This window comes from Hippichthys cyanospilos, chromosome 8 (genome assembly GCF_059441005.1).
Source record: "Hippichthys cyanospilos isolate Australia breed blue-spotted pipefish chromosome 8, RoL_Hcya_1.0, whole genome shotgun sequence".
Taxonomy (NCBI): domain Eukaryota; kingdom Metazoa; phylum Chordata; class Actinopteri; order Syngnathiformes; family Syngnathidae; genus Hippichthys; species Hippichthys cyanospilos.
In genome coordinates this window covers 22632222-22659201 of record NC_142376.1, presented here as the reverse complement: position 1 = coordinate 22659201, position 26980 = coordinate 22632222, and the positions used below count along the sequence as shown (strand labels likewise).

The 26980-nt window shown below is 40.8% G+C and overlaps 2 protein-coding genes across 5 annotated transcripts in view; both read right to left on the bottom strand.

Moving 5' to 3' along the window:
* Positions 1 to 10148, bottom strand: part of zswim8 (zinc finger, SWIM-type containing 8) — a 174251-nt gene extending 164103 nt beyond the window's left edge. Inside the window, exons 1-2 of one of the 4 annotated variants that reach the window (XR_015866487.1) lie at positions 8499 to 10148; positions 137 to 290 (exon numbers count right to left, since the gene is read on the bottom strand). Coding sequence is in view for 3 of the 4 variants with exons in the window: in XM_088422255.1 (XP_088278381.1) it covers positions 137 to 290; positions 8499 to 8676 (332 nt within the window). In the remaining variant the exon portion in view is untranslated. The remainder of the gene's footprint in view (positions 1 to 136; positions 291 to 8498) is intronic. The other 3 variants (XM_088422255.1, XM_088422253.1, XM_088422254.1) reach the window with 3 other exon arrangements.
* A 295-nt stretch (positions 10149 to 10443) lies between these two features.
* zic2b (zic family member 2 (odd-paired homolog, Drosophila) b) overlaps positions 10444 to 26980 on the bottom strand; it is a 33209-nt gene continuing 16672 nt past the window's right edge. Inside the window, exon 2 of the mRNA XM_088421157.1 lies at positions 10444 to 15971. Coding sequence (XP_088277283.1) covers positions 15367 to 15971 — 605 coding nt within the window. The 3' untranslated portion in view covers positions 10444 to 15366. The remainder of the gene's footprint in view (positions 15972 to 26980) is intronic.

Sequence of the window (26980 nt, the reverse complement as noted above, 5' to 3'; positions counted from 1 at the left end):
TCACTGGTTGGCCTCAAAGAAAAAGTACAAATCCTAAAATTTAAATAGGGACTCAGCAGCCGTCGCTGCTCAGGCTCAGGCCCTAATTACGCTATAAAATTTCATGTTTCTTTTTACCTGAAATAAATGGACTTACCTGATATCTTCCTCATTTTCGGGGAAGCTCCAGTATGCAATTCGAAGCTGGAGTTGTTCTGGCACAGGGGGGTAAACCTTCTCCACAACCTCAAATGGGATGTGAAAGGCTACCTGTTTTGCTGACAACTCCACCAGTGGAATTACCTGACCATCTAAAGAAATTAAGAAACATAAGAAAATCAATCTGAGGAGTACATTTCTTACAGTGGGCAAAAGAACAATCCAGTTAACATGACCAAAACTGAATTTTGCATGAAAACTCTCAGGGTTTATCGGCCCTCTAACTTCATTGCAGAATATAATATATGACATTTATTATTTCATACTAGTCATCTGAAACAGGTAGCCTGCAACATAACTGTAACGTGTTCTTTTAATGTTTCAAAATAACGTACTTTTCAAAATGTGCTTTGGGTAGGTGAGGTAGTGCACAAAATGCCCTTGTGATGCTGCCCAAGTGTTTGCCAAAAACGTATAAAATCTGAAATTATTTGGCAATTTTTACTAAATAATTTTGATATTTTGCCTACGGGCACTCGCAGACCTGAGCACGTTGAAGTATGAACAGTAGGAGGTATGAACATATTTGGGTATGAATGTATCTGTGCATATGCACGCCAACTGTATAAGTCAATTATTTAGAAAAGGTCAAAATTTCATTAGCATTTGTGAACGGGCGCAACTAAATAATTGGAATCACAAAATCAGTACTATATTATTTTCTGCCACAAGGTGATTCTAGCACTACGATGTAATATATGTTTGTTCATGTCTATAAGAAACTACTTTCATTCAACGGATGAAGTCGTGACGAGATGAGATCATCTAGGTCAAACTACATCAGTATTTACTATTACGATAAATTGTTGTAATGAGCACTGCTGTATAGGCCACGGCCATTATCAAAACATAATATTTGGTGAAAGAAATTATGCGTGTCTGAAGGCATGTCTGAAAAAAAGTTCAGTGATATTACTTTGAATGTCTCAAAGTACATACAAATGAAAATGTAATTTTTTGCTGCCACCAGGTGGCACCCACACAACGAGGGAAAAAAAGTGTGTTTAGCATTGTACTCCCATGAAATTAACTTTAGAGAAGATCATCTTGGTCCAATTACATTAAGTTTTACCGGTCTGGCCAGACATCGGGCTTTGAGGCGGTGTAAAAGCCATGCCCAAATTTGAGTCATAAAACTTGAGATTCATAATGTTCCCTCTCTCAATATTCTCCTGACTATTTTTCAGTGAATTTACTAAAAGCGGCATAGCACAGAACATGAAAGGGTAAAAATGAACTTTTTTGTCTGCCACCAGGTGGCGCTATTGGTAATTTTGAAATGTGACATGTAGAAGATTTAGCCTATGACTATAAATGATACTGTCAATTTTCAAATATTTTCAAGCTTGTTCAGCTGAGTTATAAAGGTTTTGTCACTGAGGCCGAAGGAAACATTAACATGGTTTTGAGAGCCCACCTACATCATATATTTCATGGGATCGTGACTTTTTGGACCAGTTGTGCCTCTAAATCTGATAATGGTGTAGGCCAAATTGAAAGTTGATGGGGTTAACAGTATAAAAGAAGGCGGCAGCAGTGGAAGACTTACAAATGGCCATCAATGCATCAAAATTGCAAATTCAAAAATCTGTATCTCTTTTTCTGTACATCCTAGCGTATTGCTGTCTTTGATTGTTTTTTAGATCTTAAGAGTTCTGCATATGCCAACAAATTTTGGTAGCTGTAAGGCGAACTAACTCGGTTTCGCTGCAATCCTTCGACTAAAATGACATTTTTTCCTCCCATTAGGTGGCGCTCGCAGTATGAAAAAAAACTGGTTAGTCGGTGTGTTTTACATTGGACTCCCATCAACTATATGAAATTTAGAAAAGATAAGACCATCTGGGTCCGATTACAGAAACGTTTTGGTATTTGCGAGACATCGAACTTTGAGACAATGTAATGGCCGCGCCCCTTGGCAAAAAATTGTAAAATTGGAGAACCTTCATGTTCCATGCCTCAATGCTATTCTGGCCAAGTTTTATTTAAATTGCTCAGGATTAGCGCAGGGTAAAAATGAAATTTGAAACATGTATCTTGAAGCCCAGCCCCCATCATATATGTTAGCTGATCTTGACAAAATTTTGCCCAGTTGTGCCAATATGTCAGATAACGGAGCAGACCAAATATGAAGTTGATGGGGTCACGGGTTTTGGTACTGAAAAATATACAAAAACCTTCCAAATGGCACATTCAACAGTTAATAACTCTGGTTCTGTACATCCAACACATGGTGCTCTATAATGTTTTTGTAGGTCTTGAGGTCCTACATATGCGTAAAAAAATTTTGTAGTTCTAGGTCAAACGGGTTGGAACTGTCTGCCGTTTTAGGATCATCTGGGCTCAATTAGAGCAAGTTTTGCTGATTTGGGCAAACTCCCACTTTAAGGTGGAATACTTTATCACAGTTGTAAAAAGTTGCTTTACGGGCTAAGCACAATATATGAAAGTTTGAAAAAAATGACATTTTTGTTCGTAACTAGGTGGCTATAATTAATTTGAAAATTAACCATGTAGATATTTTAAAGTTATGACTAGTAATTTTTCTCTAAAGTTTCAGATTTTTTCAAGCTTGTACATTGGACTTAAGAATTTTGTTGCTCATGGCAAAGGAAATTTGACTTTGAAACACGCAAATTCAAGCCCTGCCCCCATCATATATGTTGGCCAAGCTTCACGAAAATTTGTCCAGGTGTGCCCCTAAGTCAGATAATGGAGCACACCCAATGTGAAGTTTATCAGGTCAAGGGTTTTGGTACTGAAAAGTTTACAAAAACGGGCCAAAACTTCAATCAACAATTGATAACTCTGGTTGTGTACATCCTGATACATGGCGCTCTATAAAGTTTTTGTAGGTCTTAAGGTCCTCAAACGGGTCGGAACTGGCTGCTAGTTTTAGGATCATCTGGGTTCAATTACAGCAACTTTTACTGATTTGGGAAAACTCTGACTTTGAGGTGGTGTAGAGACCACCCCCTTTGTCACAAAGTCGTAAAATTTGGAAACCCTTATCCTCCAAGTCTCGATGCTATTTGAACAAAATTTCAGTTCGTTTACTCTGACGGGCTTAGCACAATACATGAAAGTTTAAAAAAAAAGACATTTTTGTCTGTAACCAGGTGGCGCTATAAAAAATTTGAAAATTAACCATGCAGATATTTTAAAGCTATGACAAGTAAATTTTCTGTTAAGCTTCAGAACTTTTGAAGCTTGCACATTGGAGTTACTAGGGTTTTAGTTGCTCATGGCGAAGGAAATTTGACACACATAATTTAAAGCCCCGCCCCCATCATATACGTTGACCGATCTTCTCGAAATTTTGCCCAAATGTGGCCCTAAGCCTGATAATGGAGCACGCTAAATTTGAAGTTGATCGGCTGAATTGTTTAGGAGCTATTAAGAGGAATTTGGTACCTGCAAACATCCAAAAACGGTCCAAAAAGGCCCATAAAAAAATGAATCTCTCTGATCCTGTACTTTCTAGCATATGGCGCTCTGCAACTTTTTTGTCAGTCTTGAAGTCCTACATATGCCTAAAAAATTTCATAGCTCTAGGTTAAATAGACCGTAACCCAGTAAAATTGGCACTAAAAATCAAGTTTTTAGATTTTATGTATGAAAACACCAAAATATCAAATTTGATATTTTGGACCGGATGAATGTGCACATTTTGGTGACTTTTCATGCATGTTAAAGCCCTCAAAAATGCGATTCATTTGTGAGAATAATAATAAAAATAACTAGAGCTGCAAGCAGCAGCACTAGTTTTAGACCAGCTAATGTCTAAGAATGGGGCAAAATTGCACACTAAAAAAATTCATAATTTTTCAGTACATCCTAGCACATCACTTCTATTGACTTTTTTGTAGGTCTAAAAATCCTACATATGCCTAAAAATTTTCATAGCTTTCGAACAAACCAAACAGGATTGACTGCAATCTTTCGACTAATGACATTTTTTGCAGCCACTAGGTGGCGCTAGCTTTAAACTGGAATGTAAATTTATCAGTCTTCAGGAATGGATTTTTATCCAATGTGTAAAATTGTGAGGAGATGAGATCATCTGGGTCAAATTACAGCAGCTTTTACTGGTCCCATAAAACTTCGGAATGAAAATGGACGTAGAGGCCACGCCCATTATCGAAACTTCGTAAAATTTGGTGTAGGTCAGCAGGGCTGTCTAGAAAATTGTCCGACTTAATTTCAGCGATATTACTATAAAGGACTCAGCTAAACACATAAAAACGTTTCAAAAATGCTATATTTTTGACTGCCACTAGGTGGCGCTCGCTTTATGACAAAAAATACATTAAAAGGTGTATTCCGCATTGGAAACCCATCAAATATATGAAGGTTAGAAAAGATAAGACCATCTGGGTCCAAATACAGCAACTTTGTTCGTTTTGGCGAGACATCAGACTGACATTTTTGTTTGCCACTACGTGGCCTTATAAGCAATTGAAGATTTTTTTTTTAAAAACATGCGTTAAGAGCTTGAGTCTTCATGTGTCAGTGAAGTTCCAGATTTTTCCAAGCTTGTAAAGCTGAGTTATAAAGGTTTGTTTCACATGTGGCGAAGTAAACATCAAAGGCATATATATAAAATAAAATTGAACACATAATTTGAAGCCACGCTCCTATCATATATGTCAGCGGATCTGCAACAAATTTTGCCCAGTTGTGCCCCTATGTCTGATATTAGACCACAGCAAATTTGAAGGTGATTGGGCAAAACATTTAAGAGAAACAAGGAGCAGTATGGGACCTGCAAACGTGCAAAAATGGGCCAAAAATGCACATTTAAAAATTCATAACTTTTTCTGTACATCTGAGCAACATGGCTCACGCTGACTTTTTTGTAGATCTCTAGGTCCTACATATGCCTAAAAATTTTCATAGCTCTATGTCAAACGGACAGGGACCAGCTGCACTTTTTCGACCTTAGGTGGCGCTGCAGAGCAATTTTTTTTTCATTGTTTTAGGAAACACTAAAATATTTATTTTATTATTTTTTTTATTTTTTTTACCGAGCCCGACATCTGTGCAAATTTTGGTGACTTTTCGTGCATGTTTAGGCCCTCAAAAATGGAAAAGCGCTGCACAGTAAATAATAATAATAATAATAATAATAATCTGGAGAAAAACAAGAGGGCTCTCGCAGCGGTAGCTGCTCGGGCTAGAGCTGCAAGCAGCTATAACGGGCCCTCGCAGACATGAGCATGTTGAAGGATGAACAGTTCCGAGGTATGAACAAATTTGGGTATGAATGTATTCGTGCATATGCAGGCGAACTGTAGAGGTCAATGTTTTAGAAAAGGTAACATTTTCATTAGCATTTGTGCAACGGGCTCAAGTAAGTGAATGGAATCACAGACTTGGTAATATATTTTCTGGCACGAGATTGTAGCACCACGATGGAATATATGTTTGTTGATGTCTATAGGAATGGACTTTCATTCAACATGTGACGTCGTGACAAGATGAGTTTATCTGGGTCAAACTACATCAGCATTAACTGTTATGATAAATAGATGAGCACTGCTGAATCGACCACGGACATGATCAAAACATCGTAATATTTGATGGAAGAAATTAAGTGTTTCTGAAGGCCTGTCTGAAAAAACTTCAGTGATATTACTTTGATAGCCTCATCAAGGTACCTATAAATGAAAATGTAATGTTTGCTGCCACCAGGTGGCGCCCGCACTATGGGGAAAAAAAGTGTGTTTGGCATTGTACTCCCTAAATGAAATTTAGAGAAGATCATCTTGGTCCAATTACATAAAGTTTTACTGGTTTGGCTAGACATTGGACTTTGAGGCGGTGGAAAGGCCAGGGCCAAATTTGAAGTCATGAAACTTAAGATTCATAATGGTCGCTTTGTCTCAATAGTCTCCTGACTAATTTTCAGTGAATTTGCTGAAAGCAGCATAGCAGAGAACATGAAAGTGTAAAAACTATCTCTTTTGTCTGGCACCAGGTGTCGCTATTGGTACCGTTAAATTGCTCAAACAGGATTAGCACAGTGCAAAAACTGAAATATTAAGGTTTTTAACACTGGTGGCATAGGAAATATGATTCAAGTATTTTGAAGCCCCGCCCCCATCATATAGGTTAGCCGATCTTGATGAAATTTTGCCCAATGGTGCCACTCTGTCAAGTAATTGAGCACCTCAAATGTGAAGTTGATCGGGTCAAGGGTTTTGGTCCCGAAAAATGTACAAAATCGGGCCAGATGCTACATTCAACAATTGATAACTCTGATGCATCCTAACATATGGTGCTCTATGATGTTTTTGTAGGTCTTGAGGTCTTACATATACATAAAAAAATTACGTAGCTCTAGGTCAAACGGGTCAGAACTGACTCTTGTTTTATGAACACCTGGGCTCAATTACAGTAAGTTTAGATGACTTGAGCAAACTCCGAATTCGGGGGTGCATACAGACCACCCACTTTATCACAAAGTCATAAAATTTGGGTAAAAAATTTCGTAGCTCAAGTTCAAACGGGTCAGAACTGACTCGTTTTATGATCACCTGCGCTCAATTACAGTAAGTTTAGATGACTTGAGCAAACTCTGAATTTGGGGTTGCATACAGACCACCCACTTTATCACAAAGTCATAAAATTTGGATACATTTAATCTCTAAAAGAACAATGTCCCTATGATGAAACATTGAGGAGGCTCAGTAATGTTTTGGGGCTGCTGGCACAGGGTGTCTTGAATGTGTGCAAGTTAAAATGAAATCTGTAGACTATCAAGGCATTCTGGAGAGAAATGTGCTGCCTGGTGTTAGAAAGCTTGGTCTCAGTCGCAGGTCATGGGTCTTCCAACAGGACAACAATCCAAAACACACAGCCAAAAACACCCAAGAATGGCTGAGAGAAAAACGTTGGACAATTCTAAAGTGGCCTTCCATGAGCCCGGATCTGAATCCCATTGAACATCTGTGGAAGGAGCTGAAACATGCCATTTGGAGAAGACACCCATCAAACCTGAGACAACTGGAGCAGTTTGCTCATGAGGAGTGGGCCAAAATACCTGTTGACAGCTGCAGAACGCTCATTGACAAATACAGAAATCGCTTAATTGCAGTGATTGCCTCAAAAGGTTGTGCAACAAAATATTAAGTTATGGGTACCATCATTTTTGTCCAGGCCTGTTTCATTAGTTTGTTTTTTTAAATAATTATGTTAATCAGCAATTCAAAAGTGATGGCTGATTTTGATTATTTAATTTTCAATAATTTTTTATTTATTGTTACTTTTTGTAAGTTTCAAGTGATTTCAGTGAGAATTGTTGGGTTCAACTGAGGGGTACCAACAATTTTGTCCACGTGTGTAGGACATTAACAAATAGCAATCTCTAACCAATGCTTTCTATGTGCACACTTTATGCCCTGCACCTTTTAAGAATGTATTCTTTAGACAGTGTCTGCATATAATTTGTATGTGATGGATATTTCGTGTGCCACTGTTGTTTTGTTGTGTCCTCTGGTTTCTTGTATGGACTACTAATGGAAAGTAGTAACTTGCTAAATCTAGTGCAGTCATATTTTCCCTGTGATCAGTGTAACAGTACGATGTCCATTAAATAGAAATAAAATATAAAGGTTAAAATAATGGTTAAAAAAAACTGAAATTCAAACAATTTGTGTATTTCTATAGGTTGGCAGCATTGCTGTTTTTCCCCCCTCATGACATCGACACGGGTTGTATTTGTTCAAATGATTAAAACTGGTCAAGAATGCACATTTTGTGGTGGTTCAGTCAGCTGTTGGCGCTTCTGGAGTGTGACCAAACCATTGAACTGTGTGCTAATGATATGACAATGATTCTCTACATTAAGCACCGAAGAAATTATTATGCTCAACCATCCCTGAGAGTTTTCTTTCATTAAATGTAGACCTACATGTGTTGAATAAAATACTCAAGAAAAAACATAACTTTATGTCTACAAGTTTTCAAACCGTGACACTAATGTATAGAATCGAATCTGTTTTTTTGTTTGTTTGTTTTTTGGAAGATGTACTTATAAAAACAATGAAAAACAATACTGGACCGCAGTCATTTTGTCTCTTTATCCTGAGACCTAAATGCTTTTGCAATGCCAAAAGGAAAAAAAGGGCTTTTACGTCCGGCTTATTCCAAAGATTTTGGAATAAATCGGACGTAAAATCTCAGTAAAGTTGAAGACTTTGAAAATGTATGACTTATGCAGTAATTTAAGACAGCAGCAGGTATATTAAAAAACGGTGTTGTTAACGTTCGATTATAAAAAAAAATGTTTCACTAACCTTTTCTCTTCGCAGTCGGACGTGCGGATACAGCAGACTGTTTCCTCCATCCCCTCCAATTCTGACAGAGGCTCTCAGCCTCTGAAATGAAGGAGCATAGAGAATCCTCTTCAAATCGGTCAGAGTCTTCAAATGAGAACCTCTCTCCATCTTCCCACTCAGCAAACATCCGTTCCATTACGTTGACTTAATTTTCATCCGTCCATGGGTCTGTGACTTGCCTTAAATTCTTGTCCTTTTGCCCTCCAGGGGTGTAAAGATTATCATTTGTTTTTTTTTTCTTGAATCAGCGATAAAATGAAAGCGCAAAAGAAAAGACTAGAAGAATTTGGCATTGCGGGTTCAGCGTCATATTGAATAAAACGCGCCCGCTGATCGAGGATAGCGTGGTCAGTTTAAGCTTATATTGAACTCCTTGCACTTACGTTAATGCAGTAATAACGGTAATACTATACAGACAACACGCATACTTTTAGACGTTAATCCAGGTGTTTAACGCCAGAAAAATATGGTGCATTCTCCGGTGCAGGCACCAGTAATTGTCATAGTGCGCCCAACAACGATTACTCGTATCAGTTCTTGTCCTATATTCCTTTCGCCTTTTTTTTTTTCTTCTTCTTCTTCCTCTTCTTCTTCTTCCTCTTCTTCTTTTTCTTCTTCTTCTTCCTCTTCTTCTTCTTCTTCTTCCTCTTCTTCTTCCTCTTCTTCTTCCTCTTCTTCTTCCTCTTCTTCTTCTACTAGTCAAACTCAAAGTAACTTACACATACATGTCCTCAGCAAACAAGGCAACAATATAAAATTAAAAATAATAATAGCAAAACAGTCAACTCAAAGGGGAATTCCTTAAAGGGTCACTCTCTAAGATTTGACAGTTATTCATGAGGGACCGCAAGAAGTGCTGCATTTACTATTGTCCGTACCTATAACAAACATGGCAGCCTCCAGAGGAGTACCACCCCCATATAATATAATTTAATGATAATTAGATCTACGATTATATTTAAAACATATTGTTGGTCGTTAAAAAAACATTTGCAAGTTTTTGAAATTTATAATAACTTAATGTGTGCCTTTTAAATGAAAAACGGTCTAAATCTTACAAAGTGCCTGCTTAAGCGTTTTATAAAATGTACATATATTTCAATAAAAATCAATGATTTAACGTAACTACTAAATTCGTTTATGAAATTTTGAAAATTGACATATTTGTGATTTACTTAATTAGTTTTTTATATGGATGTAAAAAAGGCCATTGTGTGGCGGGCACTTGCACCATGTCTCTCACCCAGTAAGCATGTTACTATGAACCTTTAATGCTTTGAACCTGTTGGAGTTGTCTTTGCTGTATCAGTTTTGTGTTGACAAGTGAAGATTAAAGACGTATACTAGAACAGCATCGTGTGTTTCTTCATCTTGCCACAATATATTAAAACGATATTTCTGGACATTTCCGAGGAAGGATGAAACTAATTATTATGTGATCTCTCGACAGAGTTCGAAAATAATTCGACCATAGGGGTGATCCCAAGAGATACATTCTTTCAAAATAGTTGTAGGGGAAGCTGATTGGCACACACGAAGTCAAGGTAAAGACAGACAGGTGGACTAAATCATACCAACGCGGGCTGACACGGAAACAGAAACAGGAACCTCTAAAGCAGAAACAATCAGAACCCTCCAAAATAAACCCACAACCGAAAACCTAAAGAACATGACACCTAGGTCACATATAGTCACATGGGTTATGCAGTAACCCTCCCAGTGGGTGGACGGACAAGTCAGAATAAAAAATAAATAAATTATCTCTGAGACTGTAGACCTTCTTCCACCTCCAGCCGAATAAGGTTCCGCAGCTGTGTACTCCATCTTTCTGGCATAGTTAAACACTGATCATACAGTCTTGTTATAAGCAGGCTTTGATAAAAGACCAGGGATATGGACCAACTTCAACTTAACAGCTGATTTGTATTATTGCATTTTCTTGTGGTTCTCAAAAAGAAAGCTGAAAAAAATCATATGCTAGATAAAATAGCTCTTGGAGTAACTCATAACAAAGTCAACAAACATTAAAATGTTCATGAAGTTGAGGAGCAGAGTGAATCCATGATTCATACAAAAACAACTCGCAAGTTTCAATATATTTTTAAAATAGGTAATCATCATTTAGGGACCTGAATCAAATAAAAAGAGAGATCATCCACATTCAAATCATGCCTAACCCTGACGATGACTACGAGTATAGATTTTTGAGAAAAAAAAGAAAGAAACTGAAAGTGATCAAATTGTGTCATATAACATATGTCAACACAAGCGTACAGTGTACAGGGCCTGTTGCTGGAGCTGATAGAGCACCACAATTTGGCTCTAACCACCACCCAAAAAGGTATAACATACAGTAGAACCCCCAATTGTATAAAACCGAACCTGACCATCTAATTTGTACCCAATAAGATGGTGTTTGTCTAACAGATCATCCATTTTATTCGTCTGCGGGAATGACTTTCAGGTTCTGTCCCACTCATGTACTACTTTTTGGTTCCTCTCCATACTCAACCTATTCCTAAGGCCCTATGCTTTACTTGTGTTACTTCTTTGTTAATTTTTCTCCTTCTATTTCCCTGGCCTCTCCAGAGTGGACCCTGAAGAGATGTCTGGTGGGGTGACCTCAGAACTCAGAATCTGCACCTTCTCAAATCTCCTTCTGGTCTCCGCTCATCATTTATTTGGGTTAGGGTTTTTCATTCAAAAGGAATAAATTAAATGTTTTTAATTTTCAAAAACTTGCAAATTAATGTGTTCTTCATGACCAATAAATGTTCAATCATAAATCACCAACGAACGCTATATGAGTTATGGTTATATGTCACCGTAAATGTTAATTATTTTCTTTGACAAAAAAGACCTCCTGTAACTTGACCTAGATGATGCTATCTTCTCAAACAACATTAATTTTGATGATTGAAACATGCAAACACCTAAGGCCGGGAAAAAAAATCATCAATGTTTTAATAGTTTAATGGATGATGATTTTTTTTTTAAATGGCTGGGTAGCGGCTTATATAAATATATGAGGCAGCCCTTGGTTGTACGTTTCATCAAAGATGAGAAAAAAATTGGAGGTAAAAGTAACTATCACAAGGGTAGGGCATTCTGATTGCTCGAAAGCTATATCATGCCCTTTTTCGATCTCTCGCATTTTCAACACGCCTGATTCAATGATCAGGATTGTTAGTGGCTTCAACGGAGTTTTCTGATGAATATTTTGAATCAGTTTTTCACGAGAGAAGGACACCACATTTTTTGGAATATAAAGATGTTCAAGATTGAATTTGTTTATAGTGCCTATCCAGCTCAATGAGGACCAAACTGAAACGTACAAAATTTCAAAATACCGAACCAATAATTATCAAGAATTGTGTGAAGGCTGAAGGCATGTTATTCAACACCTTCAAATTTATTGATATTATAATAATTATTATTATTTCTATATTTTGTTCCTTAAACTTTTTTTGTCCTGCTATTACTTACAAGTTTTGACCGATTCTCACAATTTCTAATTCAATGTAAAAAAAAATCACACCATTTAAGTTTTTGTCTATCCAAAAATCCATGGCTTTTCCAAAATGTCACGTTTTCCACCACAAAAAAAAACACACCATTCATTCTAAATAACACAGTAAACATTACATATTGATATTGTTCCAATTTGAAATTCAAAACATTAATCTTATTTAATTTACCATGGGAAGCATTTTAAACATTCCAAAATTTGACACATACCCAAACTTCAACATTTGCACCATTAAAATACATAAACTATGTAAGCATTATAAAATATATTGTTTCCTCCTCCAATTTGTACAGTTTTGACCAACAAAAGGCAGTGTGCAGTCCAACAATAATCTGTTCATCTCATCCCCATCAATGCCCTATTTTACCATTTGTTAAAAATCCTTTACATTTAAAAAAAAAAACATCCCACTACACCCCCCCCAAAAAAAAAAAACATTTTGACTATCAAAACGCCCACCAAACGGAGCTTTTTTTTTTTTTGTAGTTTTTCTTGACTGGTTCCAAATAGGTTTTCAGTATATTTTTACATTTTTGACCAATTCAAGTTGTTTCCAGTGCAAACAGTCCATCTTATCCCTACGAATGTCAAATTTCCAACTTAGCACAATTTCAAAAATTTTTAATCATTATAGGACCCACAAAAATAAAAAAATAATGATCCACCATTTTTTCTCACATCGCTGTGGTGGGGCAGCCATGAATGATCAGACACACCCCTGATTACCGCCCCTGCACCCCCTAATGTGTGTGTGTGCGTGTATTGGGGGGGTAACATCCTTTAGGTAAAACCAGGAAATAACAAGGAAACTCCCCCAAATCCACAGAAAGTAAGCCAAAACCATCATGAAGTGACTCGTAAGTTCCCCAAAATCAACACTAAGTGACCCAAAGTGAATACGAAGCGGCATGAAAGAGTCCTAAAATCAAAAGGAAGTGATTCGTAGTGCCCCAAAATCATCTGGAAGTGGTCCAATTTAACAGGAAGTGGCCCATAGGGAGCCGATCAAATAAATAGAGAGTGACCCAAAAGGAACAGCACGAGACCCTGGTTCCCTAAAATCAACAAAAAGTGACCCCAGTTTAACCGTTTACCTGTATTTATAAACGGAAATTTTATTTTATTTGTTGTTCTCATTCACAGAATTAATGTTTTCTACAGACAAAATCGAAATTATTATATACTAATCTCTAATTTCCACATATTTTTGACCGACTCAAACTTTTCCAACTTCAAGCATTCCAGGTCATTGTATCCCATGCCACTCAAAATAATTTAAATCATATAATATTACTGCAAATCATTCTTTTAATTAATTCTCTCAAGTTCACACACAATTTCTCCAGAAATTGCATTTTCAGTTTTTTCTTTATCGTGCTTATTTTTGAAAGTTGGCCATCAGCATTTGGATTTACAAAGTTTTTGTGATTTTGCTAAGCTTTTAGACAATATTGAAATGTAGACACATAATAATGAGAAACAGATTGACGTGTCAATCTGTTGTGTCATCTGCATAATTCATTTGGTACAGGGTTTATTTTAGATGCCCTTCCTGCTTCAACTCACCCATTTTGATTCATCGGTGGATGGCTAGTGAATCACAGCCCAGAGATCAAATACAGCACAAAGGTAGCAAAATCATTGTCAAAATCTGTAATGTCTTCCCTTGCTAAAAGTGGTTTGGTTTACTGTGGATTTGCAAGATCCCTGGATTTCCACAATGACCACCTAATTTGTTGAAGTTTTACTCTTTTCTGGGTGGCTGTGGTATTTTTCTTTCTTTTTGTCAGAGCTTCAAGAAATTTGTCTTACAAAAACTGAGACAATGAATATTGTGAACTATGATCTGAGCGTGCTTGGAAACTCAAAACACTGTTTAAACATGCCATTTGAGTATTCAGAGTGCCCCAAAACATATAGCTCAGTGCAAGGCACTAAAGGAGAAGTATGTAAACACCTGTGTTCAGAAATTAATGTGAGTGGTACACATCTCCAGCGACGGACCACTGTATAACAATTTAAACACACAGAGGGGGTTCACACCAAAGTGCAAACGGCTGCTTCAGGAAAAGAAGTTGATACTCAGAATCTAAAAACTCTACCATGTTACTGAATCCAATTCACAGCAATAGGGGAAACAAAGCAACTGTAGACATGGACACATTAGGACATACTGTAAATGAAGGCATCCGAAGTCGAAGCTTGGCAAAGGATTTCTTGTAGGGAAATGCCCAGGTGATGATCTCAGCCACTAGATTCATGGCTCTTGTTGACTATTAAGGAGTTTCAATTTAAAATTATGTAAATTTCCACATTTTACCAGACTGGATATAATTGTGTTATTATAAACTGTAATTCCAATTACATCTTGATTGTGTTCAGTCAAATCAAATGTGGTGTTAAAGGCAAATAATGTTTTCATTTTCCAAAAGCGTTTGGACCAAACCGTACAGTCTAGGCATGTGTAATCATCCATAATACATTCTGAGACACTATAATCTATGAAAATATTCACAAGCATCCAGAAAAAAATAGGTATTGATATCAAACCTAAATAATGATACAAAACATAACTTCAGGGACACTCAAAAGCATTTCTCTCAAACTGAATGTGCATAGCAGTGTAGTTCATATGTTTTCCACGGGGAAAAGATTAGACTCTGGTGTCTTGAGAAATCAGTGAAACTTTAAACCAAAAATATGTACCCCAGCTTCCAAAAAAAATCTACACAACTCCACAAATCCTCTGTTCAATGTTTCATAATATTGATCAATTTTTAAAGGGCCTTTGTGGTGCTTAGAAGGAAAAATATACATGGTTCATCAAACATTTCTCTGGTTTTAATAACACAAGTTTACAACAGCTTGATGAAATTATTTATCGAGATGATGTGCACAGCCTTACTTCCCAGTAGGGAGCGGAGAAGTAAACACAAGCTTGTTGCCAGCCAATCTTTCTGTACATTGTTATCCATAAAGTACGGCATTTTCTTGGTTCACCAAGCGGCAAATCCGACGTAGTCTCAATACTTTCAAAAGGTGCTTCATTCCATCAGTATTGACCCTGAAAAACTGTGAGACCAACTAAGATGTGCCACAATAGAACCAAGAAAATGAGATAAGGTCATGTCACACCGATGCCCCCGTCATAATTTGACTGAGTCATTTTAAGCTTGATTTCAGAAAACCCAGAGAATCACAAAACACATAGGGATGCAAGTTTCCTCGATAAAGCATATTTTTCTTTCTGAACACCACAGGTACACTTAACGTTCCTAAATCCTGGGTCCCACAATATTATGTTACATAGGCCTCTTCATCTCTTGGTTCCGACTTGATGCTCTTTAGGTGAGGAAGAGTAAAGTTTGGTGTTGTAGTTTTGGTACAGACATACCACTCCTTGATGTTAGGCAACACAGGTATGGCAGGGTTGACTGAAAGCTGACTTCTTCCAGGTATCGTCTTAGGCTGCAGCTGCTGGGCAACATCACTCCTCACTCCTGAAAGTGATAGGTCCAAGGGCATTGCCAAAGGAGACGAACTTGCCTGTTGCTTGTGGTTTAATTTGTTGGCTATCGTGCTATCAAAGTCAAAATGTATATTTGTATTGCTCAATGATGGTGACAGGTGATGAATTTTAAGGTCAAGTGGTTCAAGAAGAGGCTGAGGCCGTTGGTGTTGGTGGATGGAGTCACATTGGTCAAAAGTTTCAGAGGTAGGTGACGATTTGATGTGGACTTTCATATGCTTGCGCAAAGAACTTGGATGTGTATAGGACTTGGTACAGCCCAGAGCCTTACAGTCATAGGGTTTTGAAGAATTGTGGACTTGTGAATGCTTCTTACGGTCACTGCTGTTGGCAAAGCGTCGCTCACAAAACTCACACTGGAATGGTTTCTCGCCTGCAACACAAACAAAACTCAATCAAAATTATTTTAGGTTACGAAAACACTGACTTAATGAACTTTGAATATGGCTTAGTGTGCATCAAAATGAATAATGAATTTAGAATCATACGTTCGACCAATTTTTTATGCTGTAGCCTGATGCAATTCTTATTAAAATTATACTAGAAACAATTTTAGGACTCAAGACTAACTCTTACACTGGTGCAGGGCAAGTTTCTTCGAGGGCACTCCCCTCTGTCCCTCTTCTACTGACCGAAGGCAGTATGTATTGTTGCTTGTTTTTTTTGCTTCAAAGTATGTTTCCCAGATGAAGAATGCTTAGGCAATATGTAATTGAGAAGAGGAAGACGATAACACCGAATAAGTCCGAGGTTGGCTTTAAATCATTCATGATACTGTTGTGTGCATTTTAGTGTTGTGTTGGTCCAGTATTTTCTCTGCCTTTTCTCTGCAAGTCACTCCTGAAAGCATGGTCGTGACAACGATTTAGTGGTCGTCTACTTGATTATCATTATTTTACGCAGTGAAGCTCAGAGCGTGAGCATCATTCATTTAACAAATCTGTGTTCTTTTTTTTCCTCATTTAACGTTATTTTTCCGTGATATCAAAACAATCCGGGGGGGCGCTAATGAGCCGTGAGTTAGGAGGCTCCTGCCGATTTTGATTGAGATTGTAATTCATTTGCGCTTATTGATCACATATTTAGTCTTGTTTGATTCCGTTCCATTTTTTGTTTGCAAGATATATTTTTGACGATGGTAAGAGCACAACAACTCAACACACTATTGAGAAACAATTGAGGCCTAGCCAGCAAGCTACGGCCTCATCCTCGAGTGAGCCACCTACCACTGCTGAGTCCGCTCCATCGCAAGCCTACCCTGACATCGCTACTCTCAAGTTCGAGTTGTTGACTTCCCTGAGGACTGAGTGACACTCGGTGATGCTTTGTCAACTATCCAGCTCGATCTGCAAGCTGTGAAATCACAGTTGGCAAATGATAAAGCTGATACCGATGCTAATGTGGCTACACTGAAAAGCGCTGTTGTGGAGATGGAGCATGCACTCAATGAGTGTACTGATGACATAACTCAGGTGAAAAGCACCGTCGAGCGCCTCACTGGCTACTGTAGCCAAGCTGGAAGATAAATGTGAGGAATGTGAGGAGTCCAGATCACGGCGTAACAACGTCAGGATAATTGGAGTACCGGAGGGTCCTGACAACACCACCACTGTTGTAGCTGCCATGCTGAAGGAAGCGTTCGCCTTGGGAGAGGAGACGCTTTTGGACCGGTCCCAACGGACCTTTCGACCTAAACCCAAGCCCGGTGAACGACCACGAGCCATCGTGCGCAGATTTCATTATCACAGTGACCGTGTGGACATCTTGTGCCGTGCGAGAGAGCCCTGAGAAATTAAAGTCGAAGGTCAGACCATCTCAGTTTACCCGGACCACACTGCAAAGATAGCCCAGACTCGGGCTGCATTCAACGGGGTCAGATGGCAACTTCGTGGCCTTGACGGGGTTCGGTATGGGCTGTTTCACCCGGCACGGCTTAACATTACATATAACGGAGTGGAGAAGGACTTTGTCTCGGTGGAGAAAGCTGAAGACTACGTCAAAATGTTGATAGATGGATGAATTGTAATGACTCTCTTACACGGATGACTGTTTCAATCTTCACTCAGGCTTGATTGTTACATTATTGCTTAGAGTTTTGGACTCACTTTGGAATGGCTTTCTCTCCTAGAGGGCCGTATCCGTCAGCTAGAGCAGAGTAGTTTGATGATCGTCGATCAGACGGACACATCTGATAGTGACAATGCGGGCCGTAGCCCTCCCGCAATGCCGCTAGCGTCAGCTAGTGCGGGTCGTAGACTACCCGCTAGTCCGGCTAGCATTAGCCCTAAGAAGCCTGCTAGCCGCGGTGAGTCTCTTCAGACGCATAATCGTTTTAGCCCCCTTGCTAGGCACACTCCATCTCAGTCTACTGGCTCCCGCACATTAGTTATAGGGGACTCCATCACCCATAACATTAAGCTTAAAACGCCAGCCACCATCATGTGTATTCCTGGGGCCAGAGCACACGACATTGAAGCTAATTTTAGGGAGCTGACACGCAAGAGGCCTAGACACCAGTTTAGTGCAAACAACTAGGGCTAGTTACTCGGGCATAGTGATACATGTCGGCTCCAACGATACTAGAATGAGGCAGTCTGAGATTACAAAGAAGAACCTAACTAGGACTTGTAATCTCACTAGAAAGATGAGTCGGCATCGAGTTATTGTCTCTGGCCCTCTGCCTGCGGGAGGCAATGATGAGAGGTTTAGCAGATTATTCTTGCTTAACCGGTGGATGGCTAGTTTAGGTAGAGAGCAGGGTTTCCAGTTCGTAGATAATTGGCCCTCTTTCTGGGGCCGGCCCGACCTGCTAAAGATGGATGACCTTCACCCTAACTGGGAAGGCGCCATCACTCTTTCTAGAAACATAGATTACTGTTTGAGCCTTCCATGACTTCTCACATTAGAGCATGTCGGGTTGCAGGCGAGTAGCGAGCCTGCTAGAACGGGTGTGGAGTCGTTAAGGCTAGAGTTGACCGGCACTAGGCTGGACTGCTACAACACACATAGCATACTTAGTCTAGGTCACTGCAATCCACACACCGTTTCAATACCTAATGCTGAATCCCCTAGTGATAAGATTTCTGCTGAAGTGGTGTTGATTAACGAAAACAGCCCTGCCTCTTTAATCAGTAAGACTAGTGACAAAGTGCCTAGGCGGAATATTAATATCAATATGCGCGCTGTAGTCGTCAACAATCGAATTCCTACTTTACTAACATTGCGACGAGGTTTTAATTACTCAAAATACAGAGCAAGCCCCAGCCATAAAAATCTTGTTGGTATTAGTACTACCAACACAAGGACTCAGAATAGTCCGGGAAAAATGTCCCAGTTTAAATTCGGCTTCATAAATATTAGGTCACTCCCTTCAAAAGCCCTTCTTGTAAATGATCTTATTACAGATCAAAATCTTAACGTGCTTGGTCTCTGCGAAACCTGGCTAAAATCAAATGAATTCTTATTAAATGAGGCCTCACCCCAAACTGTGGGCTCACACGTTGCCCGTTCTTGTAAAAAAGGGCGAGGTGTCGCCCTAATTTCAGAATCTGATCTTAAACTTAGCATGAGCACTAATCACACCTTCAAGACATTTGAGGCTCTCGTTAAGCGATCGAGCTCCTCACCACCATTCTATGTGGTCGTTATTTACCGTCCTCCCGGTCCATACTCTGGATTCTTAGATGAATTCCCTGAACTTATGGCTGACTTAACAACTCATACAGATAATATATTAATTATGGGTGACTTCAATATTCATATGAACTCCCCATTGGAGTCACTTACTGTAGCATTTCAAGCAATAATCGATGCATTGTGCGTTGGAGCTGGGAGACCCTCTACAGCGCATCTTCAACCTGAGCCTGCAACGGGGGAGGGTCCCCCAGCTGTGGAAGACATCCTGCATTATCCCAGTCCCAAAGAAACCACGACCGGAGGAGCTCAACGACTTCAGGCCGGTCGCCCTGACATCACACGTGATGAAGACCATGGAGCGGTTGCTGCTACACCACCTGAGGCCACAGGTCCGCCATGCCACTGACCCCCTACAGTTTGCCTACCAGGAGAAGGTAGGAGTGGAGGACGCTATAATCTATATGCTACACCGATCCCTCTCTCACCTGGACAGTGGCAGTGGTGCAGTGAGGATTACTTTTTTGGACTTCTCCAGCGCCTTCAACACCATACAGCCTCTGCTGCTCAGTGGTAAACTGACAGAGATGGGAGTAGGCTCACACCTTGTGGCATGGATTACGGACTACCTGACAGGCAGACCCCAGTACGTGAGACTGGGGGGCTGTACGTCCGACACTGTTGTCAGCAGCACAGGAGCGCCACAGGGGACCGTGCTGTCTCCTGTCCTGTTCACCCTGTATACGTCAGACTTCCAGTACAACTCTGAGTCCTGCCACGTGCAGAAGTTTGCAGATGACACTGCTATCGTGGGATGTATCAGGAGTGGGCAGGAGGGGGAGTACAGGAAACTGATCCAGGACTTTGTCTCATGGAGCGACGCTAACCATCTGCACCTGAACACCACCAAGACCAGGGAGATGGTGGTGGACTTCAGGAGGCCTAAACCCCATCCGGAACCAGTAACCATCAAAGGAGAATGTGTAGAGTTTGTCCAGACCTACAAATACCTGGGTGTGCAGCTGGACAATAAACTGGATTGGACTACCAACACAGAAGCTCTGTGCAGGAAAGGACAGAGCCGACTGTACTTCCTCAGAAGGCTGGCGTCCTTCAACATCTGCAAAAAGCTCCTGCAGATGTTCTACCAGACTGTTGTGGCGAGCGCCCTCCTCTACGCAGTAGTGTGCTGGGGAGGCAGCACCAAGAAGAAGGACGCCTCGTGTCTGGATAAACTGGTGAGGAAGGCGGGCTCGGTTGTGGGCATAGAGCTGGACAGTCTGACAACTGTGGCTGAGCGACGAGCGCTAAACAAGCTGATATCAATCATGGACAATCCAACACATCCACTACACAGCATCATCTACAGACAGAGGAGCTGCTTCAGTGACAGATTGCTGTCACTGTCCTGCTCCACGGACAGGCTGAGGAGATCATTCCTCCCCCATGCCATGAGGCTCTTCAACTCCACCCGGGGCAGTAAAAGCTCACATTAAACTCTAAACCTCATACTCTGCACTGCACTATTAACTTTATACAAGCACCTTAATTATACTTGCACTAGACTCCAACGATTCACACTATTCTGTTTACACTGTTAACAAGCACCTTAAGTATACTTCTGTACTGGACTTATGTGTATCTTTGTGTATTTTATATCTCGACTTGAGGATACTGCTGGAAATGTGAATTTCCCTACGGGGATGAATAAAGTATCTATCTATCTATCTATCTATCTATCTATCTATCTATCTATCTATCTATCTATCTATCTATCTATCTATCTACGCAAATAATAAAAGCAGCGACACACCGAAATGGTAATATCTTAGACTTAGTGTCAACCCGTGGCCTAACTGCCTCAAATGTCACAATTTTGCCGTATACTAATGCTATGTCTGATCTTTATCTTATAACATTTGAAGTCCTAGCTGTGTGGTCTTATTGTTCACAACCAAGGCTTTAAGAGCCGTGATATGAACTCATCAACCACTGCTGCACTTTCTGAATTACTGCCTTCCGCAACAGCTGCCTTTCCGTCTTTCACTGGTTCAGTCGATAAGCTCACAAATGATTTTTAACACGGTTCTTTTGAATTCCCTAAACTCTATTGCGCTGTTGAAAGTTAAAACCCCTCCCAAGTGGCACACTCCGTGGTTTACGGATGAAACGTGTACGTTTAAATTGTTAAGTAGAGAACTTGAGCGTAAATGGCGAACAACTAAACTTGAGGTTTCCGTCAGGCCTGGTGCGATAGCTTGCTGAAATATAAAGAGGGTTAGCAAGAACAAATGACTTCCAAAATGATTAGTCTAAATAAAAACAACCCAAAATATTTATATGATACACTAGAACAGCTAACGCAACAGCAGCAGATTAATCATAGTTCCCTCCATTCAAGCTCACGATTTCATGCAATTCTTTACTCAGCGGATTCAGCTAATAAGGGACGAAATAAAAAAGGAAGCGCCACTTACCCCCTTGGCTGTGATTGTTGGTGCCAGTTCGGACAATCAGGTTCAAGAAAGTCTGGTTACCCTTTGATTTAGTATTCCTGGAGTGTCTTACACACCTGGTTAATGCAGCAAAGCCGACGTCCTGCATGCTTGACCCGCTTCCAGGCAAACTCGTTAAAGACTGATTCTTAGGGTCATCTGTCTTGAACATTATCAATCTGTCACTCTCCTCTGGCATTGTGCCTGAAGCTTTTAAGACGGCCGTCATTCAACCATTACTTAAGAAACCTCACCTAGATCCTGAAAATCTCTTTAACTATAGGTCAGTGTCACACCTTCCGTTTATTGCCAAAATTTTGAGAAAGATGTAGCACAACAGCTTAGTGATTTTATGATAGATAACAATAGATTTGAAAACTTTCAGTCAGGTTTTAGGGCCAATCACTCAACTGAGAAAGCCCTTGTAAAAGTGACAAATGATCTTCTCTTAGCCATGGATTCCAGCATCTCATCAATATTATTATTGCGTGCCCCATTTGACACTATTCATGATCACATTCTTATAGAACGTCTTAAATCACGTGTTGGTTGGTTGGTTTTCGGGATCAGCACTTTCTTGGTTCAGATCTTACATCCTTGGAAGGACGCATAGTGTCTCTTATGACAATGTGATCTCTGAATCTTTCTCCGTCTCATGTGGTGTCCCGTAGGGGTCAGTACTTGGTCCCTTACTGTTCAACATCTACATGATTCCTCTTGGGGATATTATACGTAAACATGCTATTAGTTTTCATTGCTATGCTGATGATACCCAACTGTATATGCCTTTAGAAATAACAGATCCGTGCAAGTGCAGTAAACTGGAGGCCTGCCTTGCCGAGATTAAACAATGTATGTCTTCCAATTTTCTGCTTCTTAACCCTAGTAAAACAGAGATGTTAATTATTGGACTTTTTTTTCCCCAAGATGGCGGCGCTTGCTCTTCCAACAATGTGCTGTTTTGTTCATCAAACAAGTGTTTGTCTGAAAAGTTTTTCCGGTCAGTTTACGCCACAATACATGTACAGTGAAGGAAATTCATATTTTTCAAATGCAATATATCAATAAAATAGTGTGTACATGGAACTGTGTTATTCTAATAAAGATTGAGACGACGTAATGTCAGTATAAAGTAGATATGGTCCTGGCCCAGGGGAAATAAAGACAAGTCGGCACCTCCAAAAGGAACAGATAGCACCCCCCCGAGACAACATTCCACCAGGAGCAAAAGGCTAGGTGTGGCCTTCAAGAGAAGATATCAGTCAAAGTTTATGGTGCTCAGACTTCCTTCCGCTTCAAAGAATGGCCGGCAGAACAAAGACTTTTGAAGACACCATCCCCACGCAAACAGACCCCCACGCACGCACACACGCACACACCGACAGGCACGCACGCACGTGCACGCACACACACACACACTTGCATTCCACAGTGGGACTAGATGCCCCAAAAGGGTATAAGAACTGAATGTTGAAGGTGAAACGTTGCCATTTTCTGCTCCGACCCATGGCAGGACTGGCCCGAGGCCTCGTGTACTTTCCCACTCTGTCTGGATTAAATCAATTGTTTCACTATGTTGTGGTATGGGCGATCTTTCAACAAAAACGAACACGCTAGGAACTAGTTTAAGACAAGAAGCTTTTTCTAGATTCCTTCAACAGTCGACGGGTCTTCTTACAAATCCGGAGAAGCAAGATTTGCCAAGTTTTAAACACGGAACTGGAGAACTCGCTAAGGGAACTGGGTCTGCTACGCCAACTTGCTAATTCACCAGACTCGCCCGGTACCCCTCCCCCGGAAAGGAGGCGCCGGAAGCTGTGCGCCAGGATGAGGAAGCGGGGCAAGCGTGGAGGTATTCGAGCTAGGCTAGAGGCTAACCCAACTCGCCCGGCCATACCATCTATCCTTTTGGCGAATGTTCGTTCACTGGACAACGAAATGGACGATATCCGACTTCTGAGATCAGCAAACCGAAAAGTGAGTTACAGTTGTGTGTTAGTTTTCACTAAAATATGGCTAAATAGTAACATTCCGCACTCCGCTACACAACTAGAGCAGCTAACATGCTACAGATCCGACAGGGCTCTCGCAGAGGGGAGGGAAGTCGCACGGTGGCGGTCTGTGTGTTTACATCCACGAAGCGTGGTGCCGGGATGCCAATGTCGTATACAAACACTGCTCACCTCTGGCGGAATTCATGATCGTGAAGTGTCGCCCCTTTTACTTGCCAAGGGAGATAAGTTCAATCCTGCTGGTCGCTACCTATATCCCCCCAACTAACAACAGCAACACAAGTGCAACGCTGAATGAACTGTACCAGGCTATCAGTGAACAACAAACAGCACAACCAGACGGCTTCATCATCCTCGCTGGGGATTTCAAACATACTGATCTCAAAACTGTTCTCCCCATGTTTCATCAACAAATTCACTTTGCAACAAGAGGACATAACATTTTGGTCTGTGTTTACACTCAGCACAAAGGAGCGTACAAAGCCACCCCCCTCCCCCACATTGGTGCCTCTGACCACCTCAAAGTCAAAGTCAAAGTTTGCTTTATTGTCAATTCTACCACATGTGCAAGGACAGGCAGAGAATTGAAATTACGTGACTCTCTAACCTTAGTGGCAAGTAAAAATGAGCTAAAAAAAAAGTAAATATATATAAAAAAAAATAGAGAACTGTTAAATCTGACAATATCTATGAACAAAACACAAAATAAAAACAGGTGTGCATGGTTGTGCAAAAAGGGATGGTTATATAAAATGACTAGATGACTATTTATAAATGACTGTTATAAGTGACTATAAAGTACCTGTTATAAAGTGCCTATTGTAAAGTGACTGTGAGTAAAGTGACTGTTGCTTATGAAATGGAGTGGGACTATTATGCTAATGCCTGCGTACAGACCAAGAGTGAAAGTCATCAAACCTGCACTGAAAGAAGTAAGGATGTGGCCACAGGAGGCGACCTCAGCCCTACAGGACTGCTTTGAGTCAACAGACTGGGACATTTTTAAGGGAGCAGCCACCTACAACGGCATCACAGATATTGAGGAGTACACAGACAAGGTGACCTCCTACATCACTAAATGCATGGACGACTTGACCCACATCAAGAGGACCACCACACGGGCCAACCAGAAGCCATAGCTAACAGGAGACGTCCACAGAATGTTGAGGGCCAAAGACAAGGCCTTCAAAGCTGGGGAGAAATCAGCCCTGAGAACAGCAAGAAACAACCTGTCCCGTGGCATCAGGAAAGCCAAACAAGAATACACAAACAAGATAACTTCTCACTTCAAGGACAGTAAGAATGCACACAGCCTATGGCAGGGCATTCAGGCTATCACAGACTACAAACCTGCACCACAAAGCTGCGGGAGTGTTATCACTCTGCTCAACAACCTAAACAGTTTCTTTGCACGCTTTGAGGAACAGAACACCACCCACCCACAGAAAACACCACCACCTTCGTACGACCAGCCAGTCTGCTCTGCCCTCCACCCGGTACTCACCCACCTGGACAAGAAAGACTCATATGTGAGAATGCTGTTCAAAGACTTCAGCTCAGCGTTCGACACCATAATACCACAACAACTAACCCACAAACTGGGCCTCAGCACCTCACTCTGCAACTGGCTGCTGGATTTCCTCAGCCAGAGGCCTCAGGTGGTGCGTGTTTGCAACAACATCTCAGGCAGGATCACCCTGAGCATGGGGGCCCCACAAGGCTGCGTGCTCAGCCCCCTCCTCTTCACCCTACTGACACACGACTGCACAGCAACCCACAGCTCCAACCACCTCGTGAAGTTTGCTGACGACACAACACTGGTGGGCCTCATCTCCAACGACGACGAGACCCACTACAGGAAAGAAGTGGAGCTTCTGACCAGATGGTGCAAAGACAACAACTTCCTGCTAAACATCAGCAAGACCAAAGAGATGGTCGTCAGCTTCCAGAAAGGACACACCCAACACCCCCCATTGACCATCGATGGTGCTGCAGTGGAGAGGGTGAGCAGCACCAAGTTCTCGGGGGTGCACATCAGGGATGACGTCTCCTGGACCACCAACACTGCATCTCTGGCCAAGAAAGCATAGCGGCATCTCTACTTCCTGCGCAAACTCAAGCGGGCAAGTGCCGGGCCACCCATCATGACCACATTCTACAGAGGAACCATTGAAAGCATCCTCACCAGCAGCATCACCGTGTGGGGTGAGAGCTGCACTGACTACAACAGGAAGGCTCTACAACGCATCGTGAGGGCAGCTGAGAGGATTATTGGTGCTCCACTCCCCTCCCTGCAAGACCTGTACACCACCCACCTCAGCCGCAAAGCCATCATGATTGTCACCGATATAAGCCACCCTTCACACAGTCTGTTCAGCCTCCTGCCCTCCGGAAAGACGTACAGGAGCCGAGATTAAACAATGGATGTCTTCCAATTTTCTGCTTCTTAACCCTAGTAAAATAGATATGTTAATTATTGGCCCTGCTCATCATCAGCACTTGATTAAGAATACCACGTTGAATCTGGAAAACTGTACTATTTCCCAAAGTAGTTCTGCAAAAAATCTCAGCGTGATATTTGACTCAACTCTCTCCTTTCGAACACTTATTAATAACATAACAAGAACGGCGTTTTTTCACCTTCGCAATACAGCTAAAATTTGCCCTAGTCTTTCTCCTAGCGATGCAGAAACATTAATTCATGCATTTGTTACATCGCGCCTAGACTATTGTAATGTTTTGTTTTCTGGACTTCCCATGTCCTGCATCAAAAGCCTGCAGTCTGTACAGCATGCAGCAGCGAGACTATTCACAAGGACGAGAAAGTTAGATCATATTACTCCGATTCTGGCTGACCTGCATTGGCTTCCAATACACATGAGATGTTATTTTAAAGTGTAATTTTACTTATAAAATTTTACACGGTTTAGCTCCTTCCTATCTCGTCAATTTAGCATCACCATATGTTCCGTCCCGACAACTTCGGTCACAAAATGCCGGTTTACTATCGACCCCACGGGGTATAAAGAAGTCCGTGGGGTCAAGGGGATTTTCCATTCGAGCGCCAGTACTATGGAATGCCCTACCTATGGAAGTTCGCGCAGCCATCTCATAAGAAATATTTAAATCCCGACTAAAAACACATTTAGACTCAAAAGCATTTAGTTAATTGAGCCTGTCTGCAGCTTTCTTCTTCTTTTTTTTTTTTTTTTTCCTTTTTCCTGCCCCCCTCTTCCGGTTCG